General features: G+C 38.2%; 1 protein-coding gene across 7 annotated transcripts in view; it reads right to left on the minus strand.

The window, feature by feature from the left end:
• Positions 1–18,181, minus strand: part of LOC103559433 (pro-neuregulin-1, membrane-bound isoform) — a 218,975-nt gene that overhangs the window by 169,272 nt on the left and 31,522 nt on the right. For all 7 annotated transcript variants that reach the window (XM_070599076.1, XM_070599075.1, XM_070599071.1 and 4 more), the window contains exon 2: positions 3,977–4,154. In XM_070599076.1, coding sequence (XP_070455177.1) covers positions 3,977–4,154 — 178 coding nt within the window. The remainder of the gene's footprint in view (positions 1–3,976; positions 4,155–18,181) is intronic.

The raw sequence follows: 18,181 nt of genomic DNA on the forward strand, positions 1-18,181 counted from the left end.
CATTTCTTTTAATTGGTCCCACACACTGCTTAGCCAAATAAAACAAACAGAGGCTCAAGTGCAAATTCAAAATCATAGGAAGAACATGGAGTAATGTAGTTCCTTAGTGGGAGCAGGGGGAGAGAGGGGACAAGACTTTATAAAATAATAGAAATACCATATTGGTGTGAAATCTTTTCATAACATTAAGGGATTAAAGGGGAATTCTGGCTGCTATGAACAATAGATATTATAAAATGGGAAAAAGAAACCTAGACTAAAGAATGGAACGGAGTCAATGTTTTACTTTAAATAAAGACAATCCCAGGGAAATTCTAAACCTAACACTAAAATTCACCTCTGCTTGGGGATCACAGTCTAAGATCAAGTTTACCGCTTCTCGGTCTTTTGGCTACGATCAAATATAGTAAGATAAAGTTTACGTCAAGTAACCACTGCAAATCATTAACATTTAGAATATCTCCGTAATTAAAAGTTATGAATGAGTAGATGAAACTGAAAAATAAGAATTTTTTTATTAAAGATTTTACCCTAAGCTTAACCATATTCCAAGCCATTGTTGGGACTTGACTGTATACAAGGTGTCAGATCTATTTCAATTCCAAGTATTACTATTCAGTAACATTAGCTTTACAGGAAGAAACTTAACTTCCTTCATTCCCAGGATATTAATTTTTTTAAATAGGAATACTAATAATAGTGTTCATTCTCCTATTTATAGGATAAGTTGAAATAATAGAGCACCTTGCAAATGTTAATTAAATTTAGATGCATTTTGATCCTTTAACCTTAAAAAAGGTTGACGACACTATTTTTTTTAAAAGATACAATTCAGAAATGACCAAATATCAAATTGTGACCTTTGATATGCTGATCACTTACCAAGTAAGTGCCCACTTTACACAAAGTGTCCTTATTTTCAGAAGATCAAATATGTTCAATGTTTTGCAAGATGAATTTACAGTCACATATCTTGAATAAAATGTCTTTTTTTTCCCCAATGAACTCTTTCCAGCAAGGCTATTGTTTAAAAGAAGTAATTTCTGAATATTGGCTTTTCCGGTATAATGGGACTTTATTAATATGTGGACAGTGCTCTTAGCTGTCTGGACCTATAAGCCAATATAAAAATGCTTTTCTGAATACTAATAATACTTTTATATGTCATCCAAGCCATGTAACAAATTACCTCTTTAAAGAGGCAGGGACTCTTTCAAAACCATGTTCATTTGAGGCTGCTCACTTTTTTTGGTTCCTTTTTTTCCACCTTATGTACCCAACTTCATTTGCTTCTCTCCAGGCTTCCTCAGACTAAATACTTGCAGTCTGCAGATGCTTTGTTCTGTTCCTTCAGCCTACACAAACCTCTCCTCCCTCCCTTCCTCCTCCAGTTCTTTCTAGAAAGCCTCCTTTGTCCCTGACTGGGTCCCTTCTTCCATCTGTGTTAGCTTCTTTCCACAGCACCCCATGATCATCAAGATCGTAGAATTTAAAACTGAGGATTGTACTGTTTACATCTCTCTCCCCCCTCGACCAAGCCTCTTGAGACTAGGGAGCATGTCTTATTCATCTCTGTGAACCCAGCATCTAGCACAGGGCTTGCTACACAGCCGCTTGTCCAACCAAGGGCAAAATTTCCCATCCACTCCCCACTGGCCTTTTTACGGCCCTACAAACAGAACCTGCTACTGACTGTGATTTCTGCTCCTTCCGTATAACTGCCCATCCCACCTCACCCACCCAGCCAGAGTGATTCTCTCCCCTCAGCAGAGTCAAATCCTCCTCCCAGTGACTCCTGAGGCTCTCAGGGTCTCACCATCTTCTCAATTTCCATGGCACTTAGCATCAGTAACCTACAATTTAGCACTTAGTTTCACTGTATGTATGACATGCTGCATCATACATTAGGGATATCTCCTTAATTAAATCTTGACCTACAATAAAGTAGAATTGACCTCAATATAAATAGCAGTTTTCTAAAAGACCACTATTTGCAAAAAGATGGGCTGTTTAAAAGTCCTGAAGCTCCCCAGCCCAAAGAGTGTTTCAAGCACATGATTGCAGGAATTCCTATGTTTTATATAAGGCTGAACCAGATAATCTCTATACTTATGACCCCCTGGGTTTGAGATAACATCCCATGCCTCTTCCATTTCTCCACATTCCCAGCAGAAAGTCTCTCGTGGGCACTTAAACATTATTGATATCATTTGACAGCGACATAGAAATAAACAAGACATTACCTTGCATGTGCAGATAACAGAGTTTCTTACTAACTTGTCTAATTGATGAAACACAAAACCAACACCAAAACCTATTCAATCCAATATCTAAAACTATTTTTTCTTGTTAAACTTCTCTATAAGAATCGTATCACTTTTTTAATTCACTCTATCTCCTTCCCTACCCACACACACACATTATTAAACATATACGCTATCCTTTTTTTTGTTTTTGCTTAGGAAGATTTGCCCTGAGCTGATATCTGTTGCTAATCTTTCTCTATTTTGTATGTGGGTCACCACCACTGCATGGCTGACAAGTGGTATAGGACCGCACCCGGGATCCAAACCCACGAATCCAGGTTGCTGAAGTGGAGCACACTGAACTTAACCACTATGCCACAGGGCTGGCCCTTATGCTACCCGTTTTTAAAGAAGGAATGAGGTATTAAGGAACAAGAAATAGATTTGTGTTCCAGCTTAGTTTCTTACTAGTTGTGTGATTCAGGCAAAGTATAACATTGTTTTGACCCTTAATCTGTTAATCTGCGAAATTAGATAATCACCATGTACACTCCATCTGTCTTTCCTACCTATGGGATTGTTGCAAAAAATAAACAAACAAGATTATGTATAAAAACACCAAGTCACTTTACAATATTATTTTTTGTATCTTTGAAGTACCACCTGCTGCAGAAAGTGAGACCCACTCTTCCCCTCACGCTGTCTTATACTTCCAAATTAAGAGATCTTGCTGACACAATCAGTAACAAGAATAAGCAGGGTAGATAGTAAAACCATGGAAACAAGGAAAAAAATCCCTAATTATAGTTATCATAGCAATTAAACACTTTGGTAAGATTAAATTAAATTTCCATTATAATCACTTTGCTTTCTCTTGCTCATGAGTGTGTGACAGCTTTTTGGCAGACGTCCTATAAAATCAAAGTACAAGAGGAGATTCTTTCATTGTTTCTTCCATATACCTGGGATTCCACTGGAATCCTCTGAAGTGTGAGTAAACAAAATGTAAGCTTTGAGCTTGGAACCACTATTATATATATCACATTGATTAAAGGAATGTTTACAAGCAAAAGTCCAAAATATTTATCTCTTCCCTCATTTAAAAATGCCATCAGTGTTAGAAGAAAAATTTCTTCAATGAAGAGGGTAGGGATAACAAAGGAGCATCATTTCAGAGTTGGGATATAGTTTAATAGAATTGTCAGTTGAAAACCCTTATTAGGTATAATTTTTATGTATTAACTACTTATTTGAAAACAGTTCAAATTCAACTACCTTCAAGTAAGAGATTAATACATTCTAACTCTTTCCATAAATCTACGTATGCTTTAAGCTTTATAATGAAGTCCGGATTTTGATTGTGTAAGGATCTGGTACTCAGCATTTGTCTTATTTTGAAGAAATTGAATCCTAGGATCTAACTTATTACTATTACAACCACTATCACTAATACCATCTTCCTTCATCTCCTCTATCTCCCCCCACACCCTACGGTTCTTTGCACATCCATCCCTTTCTTTCCCGGTCTAGAAGTTCTAAGAATCAAAAACTTCAAATTCTTTCCTATATAATGACACAATTTCTGGTCATGATATAATGAAAAATCATTTCATTTATGGTAAATCACGTTTTTTGAGAGTAAATGTATTTATTCTGCTGTAAGTAACTTTTATATTTTATATCATTCTATTGCTAGACACTGCCTCTGCTGTTATAGGCATTATACTTACCCTGGCTTTTTTTGTATCTTGATGTTTTGTGGTTTGTTCTTTCGGTTTAACTCATTCCCATTCTTGAACCACTTGAATCGGAGAGAAGAGTACTCGGAGCTGGTCTCACACCGAAGCACTAGTTTAGAGCCTGCCACAGACTCCTGGCTTTTCATCTCTTTCAATCGGGGAGGCAAGGCTAGAAAAGACAAGAGAAGGAAAAAAGATGTTCTGGTCACCCAGTAGTCTTTCAAAGAGAAACATATTAATTTGGGGTGAGCCTGATCAAGACACCATTCCCAAAGGCTTTACTATCTGAGAGAGAGAGAAAAAAAAAAGAGGGGTCACCCAAAATGTATCTCAACTTGGAGAAGAATAAAATGCCCAAATAAAATACACTCAGCGGAAAAAAAGAGAACTTAGACTATAAAATTATTGTTCAAAAAAATTCCAGCTAGTTACTTCTTCAATCTTTTCATTTTCTGATACCATTAAAAATCCTGAACATTGGTCCTATCAAAGAACCAAAAACCTATGCTAAAGGAGAATACGTAACTGGGCCATCATTTCTAAAGCATGATCACAATTTATCTTCGTCATAATTCTGCGAAGAGGCAGAGCAGGCATCACACCCATTTTTTAAATGGGGAAGTTTAATTTCAGAGACATGTGACTGACTTGTCCATGGTTATAATGTTCTGGAAAGTCAGAGTTAGACTATCTTATCATCACAGGTGGCCCAAAGTGCAAAGAGAACTCATAAATCGTAACAATGAATGAGCACTCCAGATGACCACTCCACTCACGTCAAATTATCCATTTGACTGGATTTAGCTCTTCTAAATCTTCTCAACAGAGACTGGGAGAAACTAAACTGTGCATTAACTTGTAGAATACTTTACATTAAACACCTATTCTTATTTTAAGCAAGACTGCTTAAAAGAGTTTCCATTCTCTTCCAAAATATTTATGGATAAAATGTTGTAACACTTGGGAGCTGCTTCAAAATAAAATGGTAGTGGTAGGGAATGGATAGGCATAAAGATGAAACAAATTTACTAAGAAGTTGATTATTGTATAAGTAGGGCCACAGGTACACGTGGTAGTTTGTTATACAATTCTAGATAGTACGCCTGGTTTTTTCATAATAAAACAATTTTAAAGAAAAATAAAAGCATAATGAATGGATTTTCCTCTGCACATAAATTTCACTTAAGAATCAACATCACAGAACCTGAGATCCCAACAACTCAGTTTCCACTGAGTCTTAGAAAAGGCAACTACAAAGTCTATCTCTGCTCCAGTTCAGGAATTCCCAGGAAGCCCCAGAAAACACATCCAAGCAAATGGGACGGTGCTGCCTGAGCCAGTGCGCAATTATTCACTGGGTATGGCAATCACGACTCCAAGGACAGCAATCAGAGCCACGTTAAACACGAACAGGAAATGCTATACCTTTCCTACTCAGGATATGTTAGTTTTTCTAGAACTCTGCCCTTACCACGTAAATCAAAAAAATGTCAGGAATGAACATATGAAGGCTCCAATATATTATAGCAAAAACCATTTGAACGTTGTCGTTTCTTAGCATTGCTCCCACAATCACACGTCCTGCTTTTTATTTATTTGGAGGCTGGGAGATGAGGTGGAGAAGCAGGCACTTAATGGGGTGACATAGTGGCAAGTTGGAAAACTTATTTCAGCTGTTCTTAGCTTTGGCTACCCGATGATTTTGCCTGGTTCTTTTTTTCTGACAGCTTGAAAATAAGGTTTAGTTCCTGAACACTTTTCATAGGAGTCTTCTCTTTAAGATGTGGTTCATGAATCTCTGTTTTGGAGGTTTATAAAAACAGCCTAAATTCTCATCTATCTGGAATAGTGTCTGTATATTCCTATTAACACTTTAAGACCATTTTCCATTTTGTAAAGCCTGGTGAAGGGTTTTAAAGAAAACAATTTGCTGGAGCTAAATGGCACCCAGGAAACTGGTTTACATGTATTAAGGAAAAGACATTACCACATTATTTTCCACACAGACTAAAAGAACTAGCTTGAAATTTTGTTTGTTTTCACTGAATTTTACCTTTCACTTGGCATGCGATCAAAACTCTCAAGGTTCATTCCCTTGCCTCTAAGAAAAATGTTCTAAACCTAACACTTCAGATATCCTGCACTCGCAGGTAACACCATGTTTGCCCCCCACCAGTCCACCCATTTGATAGTCAATACAGTCTGAATACAAATCTACCAGATTTTGTTTTGTTTAGTTTGAATGAACAATTTTTCATGAAATCCGCTTACCTCTCTTTTCCCTTTCTTTTCTCTCTTCCCTTTGCTCTCTCTCGTGCGCACGCGCTTTCTTTCACCTCTCCCTCTCCTTACCCTCTTGGCTTCATTTATTTATTTCTTATTTCTTTATTAAGAATCTTGATTTCAAATGTGAGAAAACAGACAAATTCAAATTGGGGGATATTCTACAAAACAACTAGTTTAGGCTTCAAAAATGTCAATGTCATGAATGACAAAAGAAGACTGTGAAACTGACCTAGATTAAAGGAGATTAGAGAGACATGAGAAATAAATGCAATGTGTAGCTATTGATTGGATCTATGTCAGGGGAAAAAAAGTTATAGGAGCTGGCCCCATGGCCGAGTGGTTAAGTTCGTGTGCTCCACTTCGGTGGCCCAGGGTTTCACCAGTTCGGATCATGGGTGCAGACATGGCACCATTCATCAGGCCACGTTTAGGTGGTGTCTCACATGCCACAACTAGAAGGAGCCACAACTGAAAAAAATATACAAGTATGTACTGGGGGGATTTGGGGAGAAAAAGCAAAAAAGCAAAAGAGATTTGCAACAGTTGTTAGCTCAGGTACCAATCTTTAAAAAAAACAAAAAAGAGTTATAAAGGACACTATTGGGATATTGGGGAAATCTGAATAAAGGTATTGTATCAAAATTAAATGTCTCAGGTATGATAACTGCATTGTGGTTATGCAGACGAATGTCCTTGTTCTTACGTGGTATCTGCTGAAGTATTCACGGGAGAAATGCCATCATGTCTACTAAATTTCAACGACTAAGCTAAATTTCAAACGATTAAGCCAAAAAAAATACATGTGTACATATATACACAAATACACACACACAGAGGAAAATAAAAGGAGGCTTGGTTTCTCTTTGTTTTTCTGCCTTTTTCATCTGGTCTTTCTGGCATTGAATAAAAGACTCAAACTTCCTTAAGTACTCTTAAAGTCTTGGTTAAGTTTGCAGTCATAAAGGAGATTCTTGGGAATACTTGTGTTATAATTTATAAATGTAGCTCTTAAGATTATATCCTCCAGTTAAATTCTGTGAATGGAATGACATTGAAATCCTCATGTGGTTCAACCTCATAACCATGACTTTGGGGCTCCATCCTACTAGTTCTTTTGTGGGATGAAAACCATCACTCATCTGTCAGGTCAACATCTATCCTTTCCTTGGGGGTTCGTGTGCAAAGACTGGTACATTCTTTGTCCTTCAGAGATGATCTGTTACGTAATGAGACAGAGCCCTTCCTATGTAAGGTCTTTGTTAGCTAAAATACTCCTCAAGTTGACCCTCATGTATAAACATTGCTTGATGTTTGGGGTTCGAGTATACCTCTAATGACTACCTGAGTTTCTCTCTGTTGCACACAGTTTCAAGAAGTGCAGAAGCTCCCAATTCCTCTGACTTTGATCCCTAGAAGTCCACTTGTAATAACGACCCTCCTGTGTCCTTCAGGGGAAACCATCTATGACATGAGGATATCCAGCTTTTCAGAGAACAGCTGTTTTAAGGAGCTAATTCAAAATTCTCCACAACGTAAATGGAGAAACAAATCTGTGCACCACCAACACAGCCACACAGCTGTACCCTTGCCCATGGGCGTTTCTGCGGTCAGTGGTACCTTCTGGAGAAGTACCATACAAAGGTCCTCACCCACTCCTAGTGAAGCCCAAATTCAAGAATCCTGGAGACGTGGCAACAGCAAATTCTTCTTTGTCTTCCCACATAACCACACTAATGGAACAGCCTTGGATGCTTCACAGATACTTGACAAAAATGGAAACTAATATTAAGCACGCATGGTTTCTGTCTTCTTTCTTATCCATCCATAATGAGAAAATTTTCAATAGAGTAAATTTTATTTCATGACATTATAAAATAATAATTATAGGCTAAAGGAATACATTATAAAAGTATGTATGTTTCTCAGATATATGGTTTACTTACATGAAATAATCCCATTTATTTGATTGAAAAAATATCTCACTACTCCACCAAATACTTTCTAATACTCAGGTATAACTTTACAAGGCCAGGGCTCGTTCCTAAACTTGGGGGCAATTTTTTGAACTGAGTACTTGTATTTTAAAACTGCAAAAAATTTTTACTTGTCTTTCAATTCTTGTCTAAGTGTAAATGGTCTGTTAATTAGAAATTGGTGGAAGGCAAATGCAATGCTAATTTAGTGCTTCAAATGCAGTAGGTGTTCTGAGCAGCCCTGGCATGACTGAGTCATATTTGGTCTACCACAGTTCATAATTTTGCTTTCAACGTGTTTCTGGAGAGGCAGCAGTTCCACACCCTGAAACAATTTAATCATAGTGCAAGGTTTAGGCAGTCTTTGCCGAAATCTATTTCAAACTTGCTTGACATTAATATGAATGTATCCATATCCTTAGAAATGTTATCAACAGAGACTGACAGTAAAGTGCAAAAAAGAGCAGGCTTTAAAATAGAAACTCAAAAACCCTCAGAGCAAAGCCACGCACATTACAAACACTTCTTTTTACAGGCTGTAAGTGTTTTAAAGGCCTCTAAAAGATCACAGACATATTCTTCTGACTCTAACTCAAAGCAAGCAAGTATACTAGGTGTACTTAAAAAGTCTATTTTTGCAATTCTGCATCTCTTATTTGATATGTCACACCATGTAGAAAACAAATCATGGCGGCAATCCAAAAATATTTATTTCACATTCTGGTCACACAAAAATTTAAGGCCGTATGTTCATTTATTCCAATAATTGAACGTGTGAATAAATATTTGTAATACAGGTGAAATAAATTTGTAAAAAGAACCATTCATCCAAGCAATGCTCGTTTTAATCTCCTGCGCACTTATTTTTTAAATATATTCAGTGCTGCTATCTCAAATATTGTACTGTATTCTTAGGAACAGGAAACAAATTTTAGCGCGTACATGCTGCCGAGATAGGCTGATAGCACGTGACACTAGATAAGTTGCTGTTTCTGTTCTTTGAAGGATCTGACGATGCAGAGCCAGCTCCTATCACTACTCCTCAGGTTTGTGTAATTCATCTGAAGACCTCCACACACTGAACAAATTAAACAGGAAACCTGCGAAATATTATCAAGTACCAGCGAGCTTTCAGCTGCAATCCCAGGCAAGTCCTCCCTGCACAAAATCTTTTACAAGTCTGACGTGACACACGCGCAGACCTCACGGTGAAAACTGGTGACTGACAATTATGTTAATGAAAGCCACACGATGATCATTAATCAGTCCTGGACACAGAGGGATGTCCCTTTTTTTACAGTCATCTTGGAGGTAAATAAATCACTGAGGAATGTCTCCAAAACTCCTTTATTGATCATATTTCTCCCCTATTGTGCTATCTTACGGAGAAGATTATGGTCACGCACAGAGGTGAACAAAGATTTCATGCTTTGCCATCTAGTCTTCTCTCCTGAGCTACTCACAAATTTGACTATAAAAGGGAAAATGTATCTTATCAGATTAAAAGATGTAAATATAACTGTGTAAACAGCAGCAAGTTCTAGTGGCAATGGTATTCAGAAGACACCTAGGTTAAAACCACAGCTACTGATGCGCTGAGAGATCTTCAATTACATTAAGCAGCCAACAAGCTTGCCATACATGTGACTTACTGTTCCCACTGCCCTGGGCTCCAGCTGAATCATCCTTCAGACAAACCGTTCCTGACTCTGGTTAACTAGAGTTCCCCACGAGCTAAAATAGGCGGCCATCTGTCCCTGTGTATTCAGCAAGGATATTTGGAGAATGAGATAAAACATGTGGGTGCCTTCATTTCAGAGAAAGTCACTATAAAATTCAGGGGTTTATTATAAAATATTCTCAAACTGACTCCGTATCACAGGCAGCAGACTAAACCTAACCAGTAAACACACTCGGAATAAGCCTGAAATGTGGCTAAGATCGCTGGACTCTGGAAATCCCGTTTCAGCAGTTCCATGTCCAACTCCTAATAAAGTGTGAGGATGTGTATGTGTAATACTGAATATTCCCTTTATGCGCACACTGATTAATCCTCATAGCATATGCATACAATGTGTCATTATACAGCATAAAACAATAAAATTGGGGGTGATGTTTCAGCATTTTACTTCTACTGTTCACAATAGTTGTGCTTCTACCGTCGAAGCTGGCTTCCACTAGTCTTAACTTTGACTTCCCAAGCATGCCAGTTTCCATCGGCGGGGAGTTTTACACATGGATGTGCTCAAAGTCTCACTTCTCACAGTTAACTGCTACCAGTTGACTGAAACAGTATGATCCTTTTAAACATTCTATTTGAGGGTATGAGCCACCATCAGCTCAGTCAAAAATGATGCTTATTCTAAGGCCATAGAAAATGCCTAATCACATTCTACCTCTGAGTACCATACCCAAGAGGCTGCACTGAAAAAAAGAGGTATCCATTTAAGGAGTGTATCCCCACCAAATCAAAGGAGGGGGGAGCAGGAGTTAGTAGCTCATCACAGTCCCTATTTGAAGCTTTAGGCTATTGGCGGTGGTGGGGGGGGGTGTGTGTCCATGTTGACTGTCACTATATTCAAACATCCAAATGTCTAAGTTTATAAGGTGGAAGATATATAGGACCTCAGGAGCCTAGCACAAAGTAGGACCTCAAGTGTTAGCTGAAAGAATAAGTAGGAAGAAGGATCTAGAAGATACCAACAAAGAGGAGACACAGGTCCAAAAATTATTCCAGAGTCCACACCCACCTTCTCAAAAGACTTAACTGAGATCTAAGGGCCCCATGACATTATTTTTCATTTTTATGCATTCCACTGGTTTAGGACTCTTCAACTCTCTGCGGTATAACACTAATGAAAAGGAAATGTAAATCTAACTGGAAAATTGTCAAATAAGTAGTACTATCTTTACTTTGAAATTTTTGTCCTCCTCTATTTCTCTCACCTGATTGCTGCTCTTAGAATGTTCTCTACTTGAACCCTGCCTCAGCCAAGACCCCGCTCGTCACAGTCATGTTCCTGTAGGGCACCTTATCTCAGAGTCTCCCACAGAGGCCAGGCTGTGCTTGCATTTCAGCAGGAGGAGCACACACATTTCAACAGCATCTCCTCTGCTTTCTCAAAGTTGATCGTCTTCAGTGATTGACCCCAGTCTGCAGGGTCTAAGTAGGAAAAGTAGGAAAGAGTATTCCATTTCATAGCTACCATGGTAATTTTTTGTTTCTCATAATAAGCTAGATAAACCAGATCACCTCTCCATATGTCTGCGAGAGATTTACAAGTGCAGATTTATTAGGTAGGAGAAGTATTTTTTTTTTTTTTTGATGAGGAAGATTAGCCCCAAGCTAACATCTGTAGCCAATCCTCCTCCTTTTTTTAGCTTAAGATTAGCCCTGAGCTAACACCTGTACCAATCTTCCTCTACTTTGTACATGGGTTGCCGCCACAGCATGGCTTGATGAGTGGTGTAGGCCTGTGCCTGGGAACCAAACCCATGAACCTGGGTTGCCGAAGTGGAGCACACAGAACTTTAACCACTTGGCCATTGGGCTGGCCCCACAGGTAGAAGAATTTTTCAGCCTGAAATACTGATACTACGTTTTGCTGAAATTAGCAATCTCCTCTTCGACGGAGTTCTGTAGTTCTTTGCCCAGGATTTCAGAGGTTGAGGGCCAAAGATAAAATCATAAAACTACTATAATAGAGTTCTCAATGCCTATGAGATCAAGTTAAAATGAGGTCCTCTTAGTACTTTCAACAATAAACTCCTTCAGAATTATAATAGCTAACACTTGAGTGCCTACCATGTGCCGTGCAGTTTTAAGATCTTTATGTTCATTAACTCCTTTAAGTTTTATAACAATTCCAGGAGCTATGTATGCCTATCATTATTGCCAATTTACAGATGATGAAACACAAACAGAGAGGTAAAGCAACCTGCCACAATCACACAGCTGACATATTGTGGTGCCAGTATTTGGATGCAGGAAGTCTGACTCCAGAGCTCCTGCTCTTAAAGACCAGGCAATAACCCGAATAATGTGCTACGCTGGATTTGTTTATAGTTCAAATGCAGGATTTAATTTATTGACATATTAATAGCGACCATATTTTCCCTATAAAACCCGGGATACATCACACGACAGATCATTTCTTCACATATCCCAAGTGCAAAGACTTCTGGGGGAGAAAGTAGATAAGAAAATTGCCGAATTTTCTAAGCTACCTTGATGATTTATGGGAAAATAAAACAAGACAGAATACTTGAAATTGGTATTACACAAAAACATTTTTTTGAGTCGTGTGGTTGTCTGTCATCTGCCAAATGCCACAAGGGTGAACTGCCCCAGATCTCACTCTCCTGTTCACTGAAACTTGAGAGCCCCTATGCGAGGAGACAGCAAGAGGCTCTGAACAGATGAACGTCGTTCTTTCGAGGTGTAAAGGCACACACCTTGACGACAGATGCCGGGGCGAGTCACAGCACAGTTGGTGGCAGCTTTAAGGTAATTGTTCGACAGGCCTGTCTAATTACTGCTGTCACCACAGCTGCCCCCAATTACAAGAGCGTCTCACCATGGACATAAAGAAGATGTCCTGCAAGCTTCATTCAAGGCATCAATACACAAGGCTCAAAGGGATCCATTACAGTTTGACCTAACTGACGGGTAACAAATTTCATTTGACATAAATGTACAAATTTGATCTTTTCTGTTGTCAAAAAGCAGGGTTTTTGTTCTTCCTTTGTTATACAGACCTGCCATATTCACCTCCGATATGTCAGCTGCACAGAGTAATGGAGAAATATCTAGTGACTGAAAATTTGATATTTATTTATTTTCTTAGTGTAATGGGGTTTTTCTCTTCTGACGTGTTCAATGCTTCAGTAAATTTAGCACATTAGCATGACCTTGATGTGTTAATAACATTTATCTTCATAACCATTATTCTTTGTTCAAACTGAATTACAATCATTTAGTTAACTGATGTCACTAAAATTCTCTTTTTGCATGTGAAAGAAGGAATTTATTTACATGTTATAAACTGGATAAAATCCCCAGGTAAGATGAGTTAGCACTTGATTATACTTAAACAATGATTTTTTTAATTAAAAAAATTAAACAAATAATTAAACTTGATTATTAATTAACCAATCAAATAATAGCAGCTATATCAAAACTTTTAGGCACTGTGTATAAAAGAAAAAAACCTTTGCATGATCTATCAATATTAGTTCCCCATGATCTGTTTTTCACATAGCCCTTTAAAACTTATTCCTTCTGTGAAGAAAAAAAATTTTAGCAGAGTTAATCATGAAATAAATGAGTCCTTTCAGGACCTCTAAAATCTACTCATTTAGGCCAGTCAACTTTCCTGGTAACCATAGGGTTCTAATTTTTTTTCTTTCTTTTTCTTTTTTTGGAGAGGAAGATTGGCTCTGAGCTAAAATCATGCCAAACTTCCTGTGTTTTGTATGTGGGGCACTGCAACAGCATGGCTTGATGAGCAGTGTATAGGTTCACGCCTGGGATCCGAACCTGTGAACCCCTGGCCTGCCAAAGAGGAGCACACAAACTTAACCACTATGCCACTGGGTCAGCCCCTGATTTTTCTTATTTATTCACAGATAATTTATTAAACCGAATGACACTGAAAGATACATGCCAGGATTGAAAGGAGGCTTCTGGACTCACTGAGACCTACCAGATCAGGGCTAAATTTCTCTCTGCTCTATTTACTACAGTTTTAGGTAACCAACCTTGTATCCTTTCTTAAAGCAGGGCCCAAGGCTGACTTCCTGAGGCTCTTTAAACTTTGTGTAGCTCTTTGCATTGAAGGGGGTCCACAGACAAGCTAACAATCGAACACTTATCATTTTACTTCTACCCCACAGGAAAGACCAAGGAAGGCAAGTTTCTTATCTTAGGATTCCCAGTGTCATAAACTGGTTGAAGAGGTCGAAAATGACCAGAGTCAAATTAAACAGACTGTTTGTAGTATGAAAAATCTGTGCTGCATCACTGATCATCTAAAGCATCAAGTCTTGTCACCTATCTAACAGAGCTACAAGGCTCTGATGTTTTTCTATACAGTCCTCGGAAGTCAAACCATAAGATCAGAGCAAAAGCAGTCTGGTTTCAGACAACACACACACAAACGATCACAATAAAGGAGACTTAGAATTTATAGTTTCCCTTATTTCACATAAAAGATAAATTCCTTAAAGCATCTTTAAAAAGTAAAAGTGAGCCATTTCCCATACAGTCTGAGATAATCCATTAGTTCCTAATTGCAACAGAATTTTCTCAGCACAAAGATTCACAAACATTACGCAACAGAAACTTAAAGGAAGCTTACTCGGCATGCCAACATGTAGCTTTCATTTCCTCCACAGGGACACTGGCATGCCACTAGAAACATCTTTCGTTTTGTTTTTATTTAGAAAGAAGTTTAATTAGATTCTTTGCTAATAGTTTCCAGTGTGCGAATTTAAATTACTAAACTCTACACATTACATCCAGCACTTCTGCCTCTAGCTTTGGATAGTCTCTTTTAACAATAAGAATAGGGGGATCAGCAAACCTGGGGCCTAGAATAACAGATCAATAATCTTGGTCATAAAAGCAGGGGGAGTAGCATCTGCCTTACCTATTTCACATAGTTGTCAAAATCTAATTAAAAAACGGTAGTGAAAATATTCTGCATCTTTAAAAAAATTATTTATCATTATTTAGTGCTGGTTTGACTGCCATTATCTATACATCATCTGAAAAGTCAGGAAATATTAGATCATATAAATTCAGATGGTACAAAATTACATAATTAACACCTGAAAAACTGCATATAGCTTTGGTCAGGCCTCAAGACGAAAAAGGAAAGCAGCTGGAAACTATCAAGAAGGGTCACAAAAATGTTCAAAGAGAAGGGCTGCCAGTGCAAAGAAATAGACTAAACATTATAGAATCCTACAGACTGATACGAGGAAGGCCAAGAAAGGAAAGCAATGGGTCTTTAAAATCATAAAAATTTTAGATGCACAGAGTACTACAATGCATGGAAGACCCCCAAAGCATAAAGCAAGTCATTTCAGAATAAAAAAGGAAATGAAGCTCTGCACAGTAAGAAGTATAACTTGGAAAATGCTAATTCTGGGAGGCAGTACAAAAAAATGACTCAGGAAACAACATATAGGAGGAAAAGATGGGCTTTGGAGTCAGGCAGGCCCAGGTTCCAACTCCAACTTGACTCAGTCATTTACCCTCCATGAGCCTCAGCTCCCTCCCCCGCAACGTGGGTTTCCCTTACAGGAGACTAGATGGAGCACGGGAATCAGGGTACTGTGTCACGTACTTTGAACACAATAAGCACACAATAAGCACCACATCAATAACAGCTATTTTTAAAATAGCAGATTCATAGGGAATTAATTACATTCAGGGATGGAACGCAACATGTTATTAAAGGAAGCTAAAATATAGAGAGTTCATGGTTAGATTATGAAAGCCACCTTCCAAGAATGCAACTTTCACCATCAGTGACCTACTCTGGGCAGATTCAAATGTCATTTCTCCTACAACTAGTACTTAGCCTACTGTTTACCAAGCACTTTCACACATGATTTCATCTCTGCACTAGAAGGTGTACTCAAGATGGCAAAATCTGAATACGGTCTGTAGTTTAGGTAATAGTATTGTACCAATGTTAATTCTGAGTTTTGATCAATATATCAAGAGAATGGAGAACTGGATGAAGGGCATATGGAACTTTGTCCCATCTTTGCAACTTCACTATAAATCTAAATTATCTCCCCCTAAAATATAGTCAAGATGACTAATCCAATTTATGTATTTTTTGAATAGTAAGTTAATTGTCTCCTGTGTTCCCAAAAAACCACTATTGTTCCATTGAATACAACGCATATTCTCTTTATAGGTTTGATTCACCCACCCAGGTGCCAGCAGCTCTTTTAAGTCAGAGGCTTTTTTTCTTTTAATTCATCTTATATTATATTCCTGTAACTAGCACAGTGCTCAATAATATTTGCTGAATAGAAGAACGAATAAAGAAATAAAGTCAATCTGTGATTCAAATACTCCATTATCAAGTGAGCCCCTAGTTTCTCCCTAATGCATAAGATTTATGTGAAAATACATTGGCTTTATCAGGGTTCTCACTACCTTCTCACTCATCTGATATCAACCTAGTTAACCTTGGTCTGTTCTTAGCCAAAAACATTAGAATATTCTCTATTGAAAAGACCTTCCTCTGAAATTCAACTAGTGTCCAGACCCGGGCTCATTTGAATAGAGAACTGGCTTGATTCTCTCAGATGTTTCTCAACTTCCATTCTTTTATCAAATATTATTGTGTGTCAGTTAAATGGGTACCACTGTTTTAAGTACTCAAGATACAGAGATGAATAAGAAAAACAAGATCCCTACTGTCCTGGAGTTTCCATCGTCGGGTGGCGGCAGGAGTAGAAGCAGGATCTGTTAACCGACTAGACTATGATACGATTTGTGAAATAAATTCTTTATCTTCACAGTCAGAGCACCAAAAATTGCTGAGGTAGCTATATCCTTTTTCCTTAGTCATGCAACCTAGGCTTCTTTTCTATTTAAATTGAGACTTTGAGAATTGACCACTAAATCTTTATACAACCAACTGATATTAATCAGTTAAACCTTGCTCAATTGGTAAAATGGCGTTTTGAAAGCTTTGATTCATGGTAACAAATTATTTTTCTTATTAAAAACAACTGTTAGGTTTTCTCTGAATAAATTATATTCTCAATACTTCACTACACTATGTTACACTTTTACTGCTTAAGAGCTAAATAGAAGTAATGAACTGGTTAAAAGCCTGAGTCAGACAGATCTAAATTCAAATCCTACTCTGTCATATATACTAGTTACGCAACCTTGCGCCAATTATCAAAATTCTCTAGGCCTCAATTTCCTAAAAGGTAAAATGAGATTAAAATAGAACCAACCTCACAGAGCTGTTGAAAAGATTAAACAAGAGAATGTAATTAAAGCAGTTGGCAGTCACTGTGTGTCTGTGTGTTGTTAAGCAAGCACTTCACAGATGTTGGTAGCTATTCTTATGATATTGTCATTTAAGTCCTTGGTAAATTCTAGCAGTTTATAAAGCTTTCTAAACTAACATAAAGTTTTTAAAGTGACTGCTCACTTTAAAGCACATTCATCCCTGTGGCAGGCAGCATAACGACTCTTAAGGATGCCAAACTCGAATGCCTAGTACCTGTGACTAGGCCGCCTCACATGGCAAGAGAAACTCTGCAGGTGGGATTAAGGTAAGGAAATGGGGAGATTATGCTGTGTCTCCCCAGTATTACCCGGTCTAATCATGCGAATTCTTAGAAGCAGGTCATCTTTCCTTGGCGTAGTCAGACAAAGAATGGTCAGAGATGCAGCGTTGCTGGCTTTGAAGTCAGAGGAAGCGGGCCCTGCGCCAAGGAATGTGGGCAGCCTCTAGAAGCTGGAAAAGGCAAGGAAATGGATTCCCTGCTAGAGCCTGGAGAAGGGAATGCAGCCCGGCCAACACTATGATGTCAGCCCCGTGAGCCTTGTCTCAGGAGGCTAACCTATAGACCTCTAAGATAACAAATGCGTGTTATGGTAAGTAGTTACAGCAGCAATAGAAAACTAATACAATTCCCAAAGAGAAATGAATCGATTTTCCAATATCAAGAACTATGGAACACTATCTCATGAAATGGTATATAGGACCTTAGTGTATAAAAGTAGATAAACCAAAGCGAGTAGAACCACTAGCTATGCATCACTTCACCCTTCATATCCTATTCAGGGTCCAGGAGAAAGCCCCACACCAAAGGAATCACAGACCCCAAGGAAGAGGTTAGAAAGCATTAGGAGTTCAGTTCAACCTCAGAGACGGACCCCAACCAGCTA

The sequence above is a fragment of the Equus przewalskii genome, chromosome 28 (assembly GCF_037783145.1).
Source record: "Equus przewalskii isolate Varuska chromosome 28, EquPr2, whole genome shotgun sequence".
NCBI classification, from domain to species: Eukaryota; Metazoa; Chordata; class Mammalia; order Perissodactyla; family Equidae; genus Equus; species Equus przewalskii.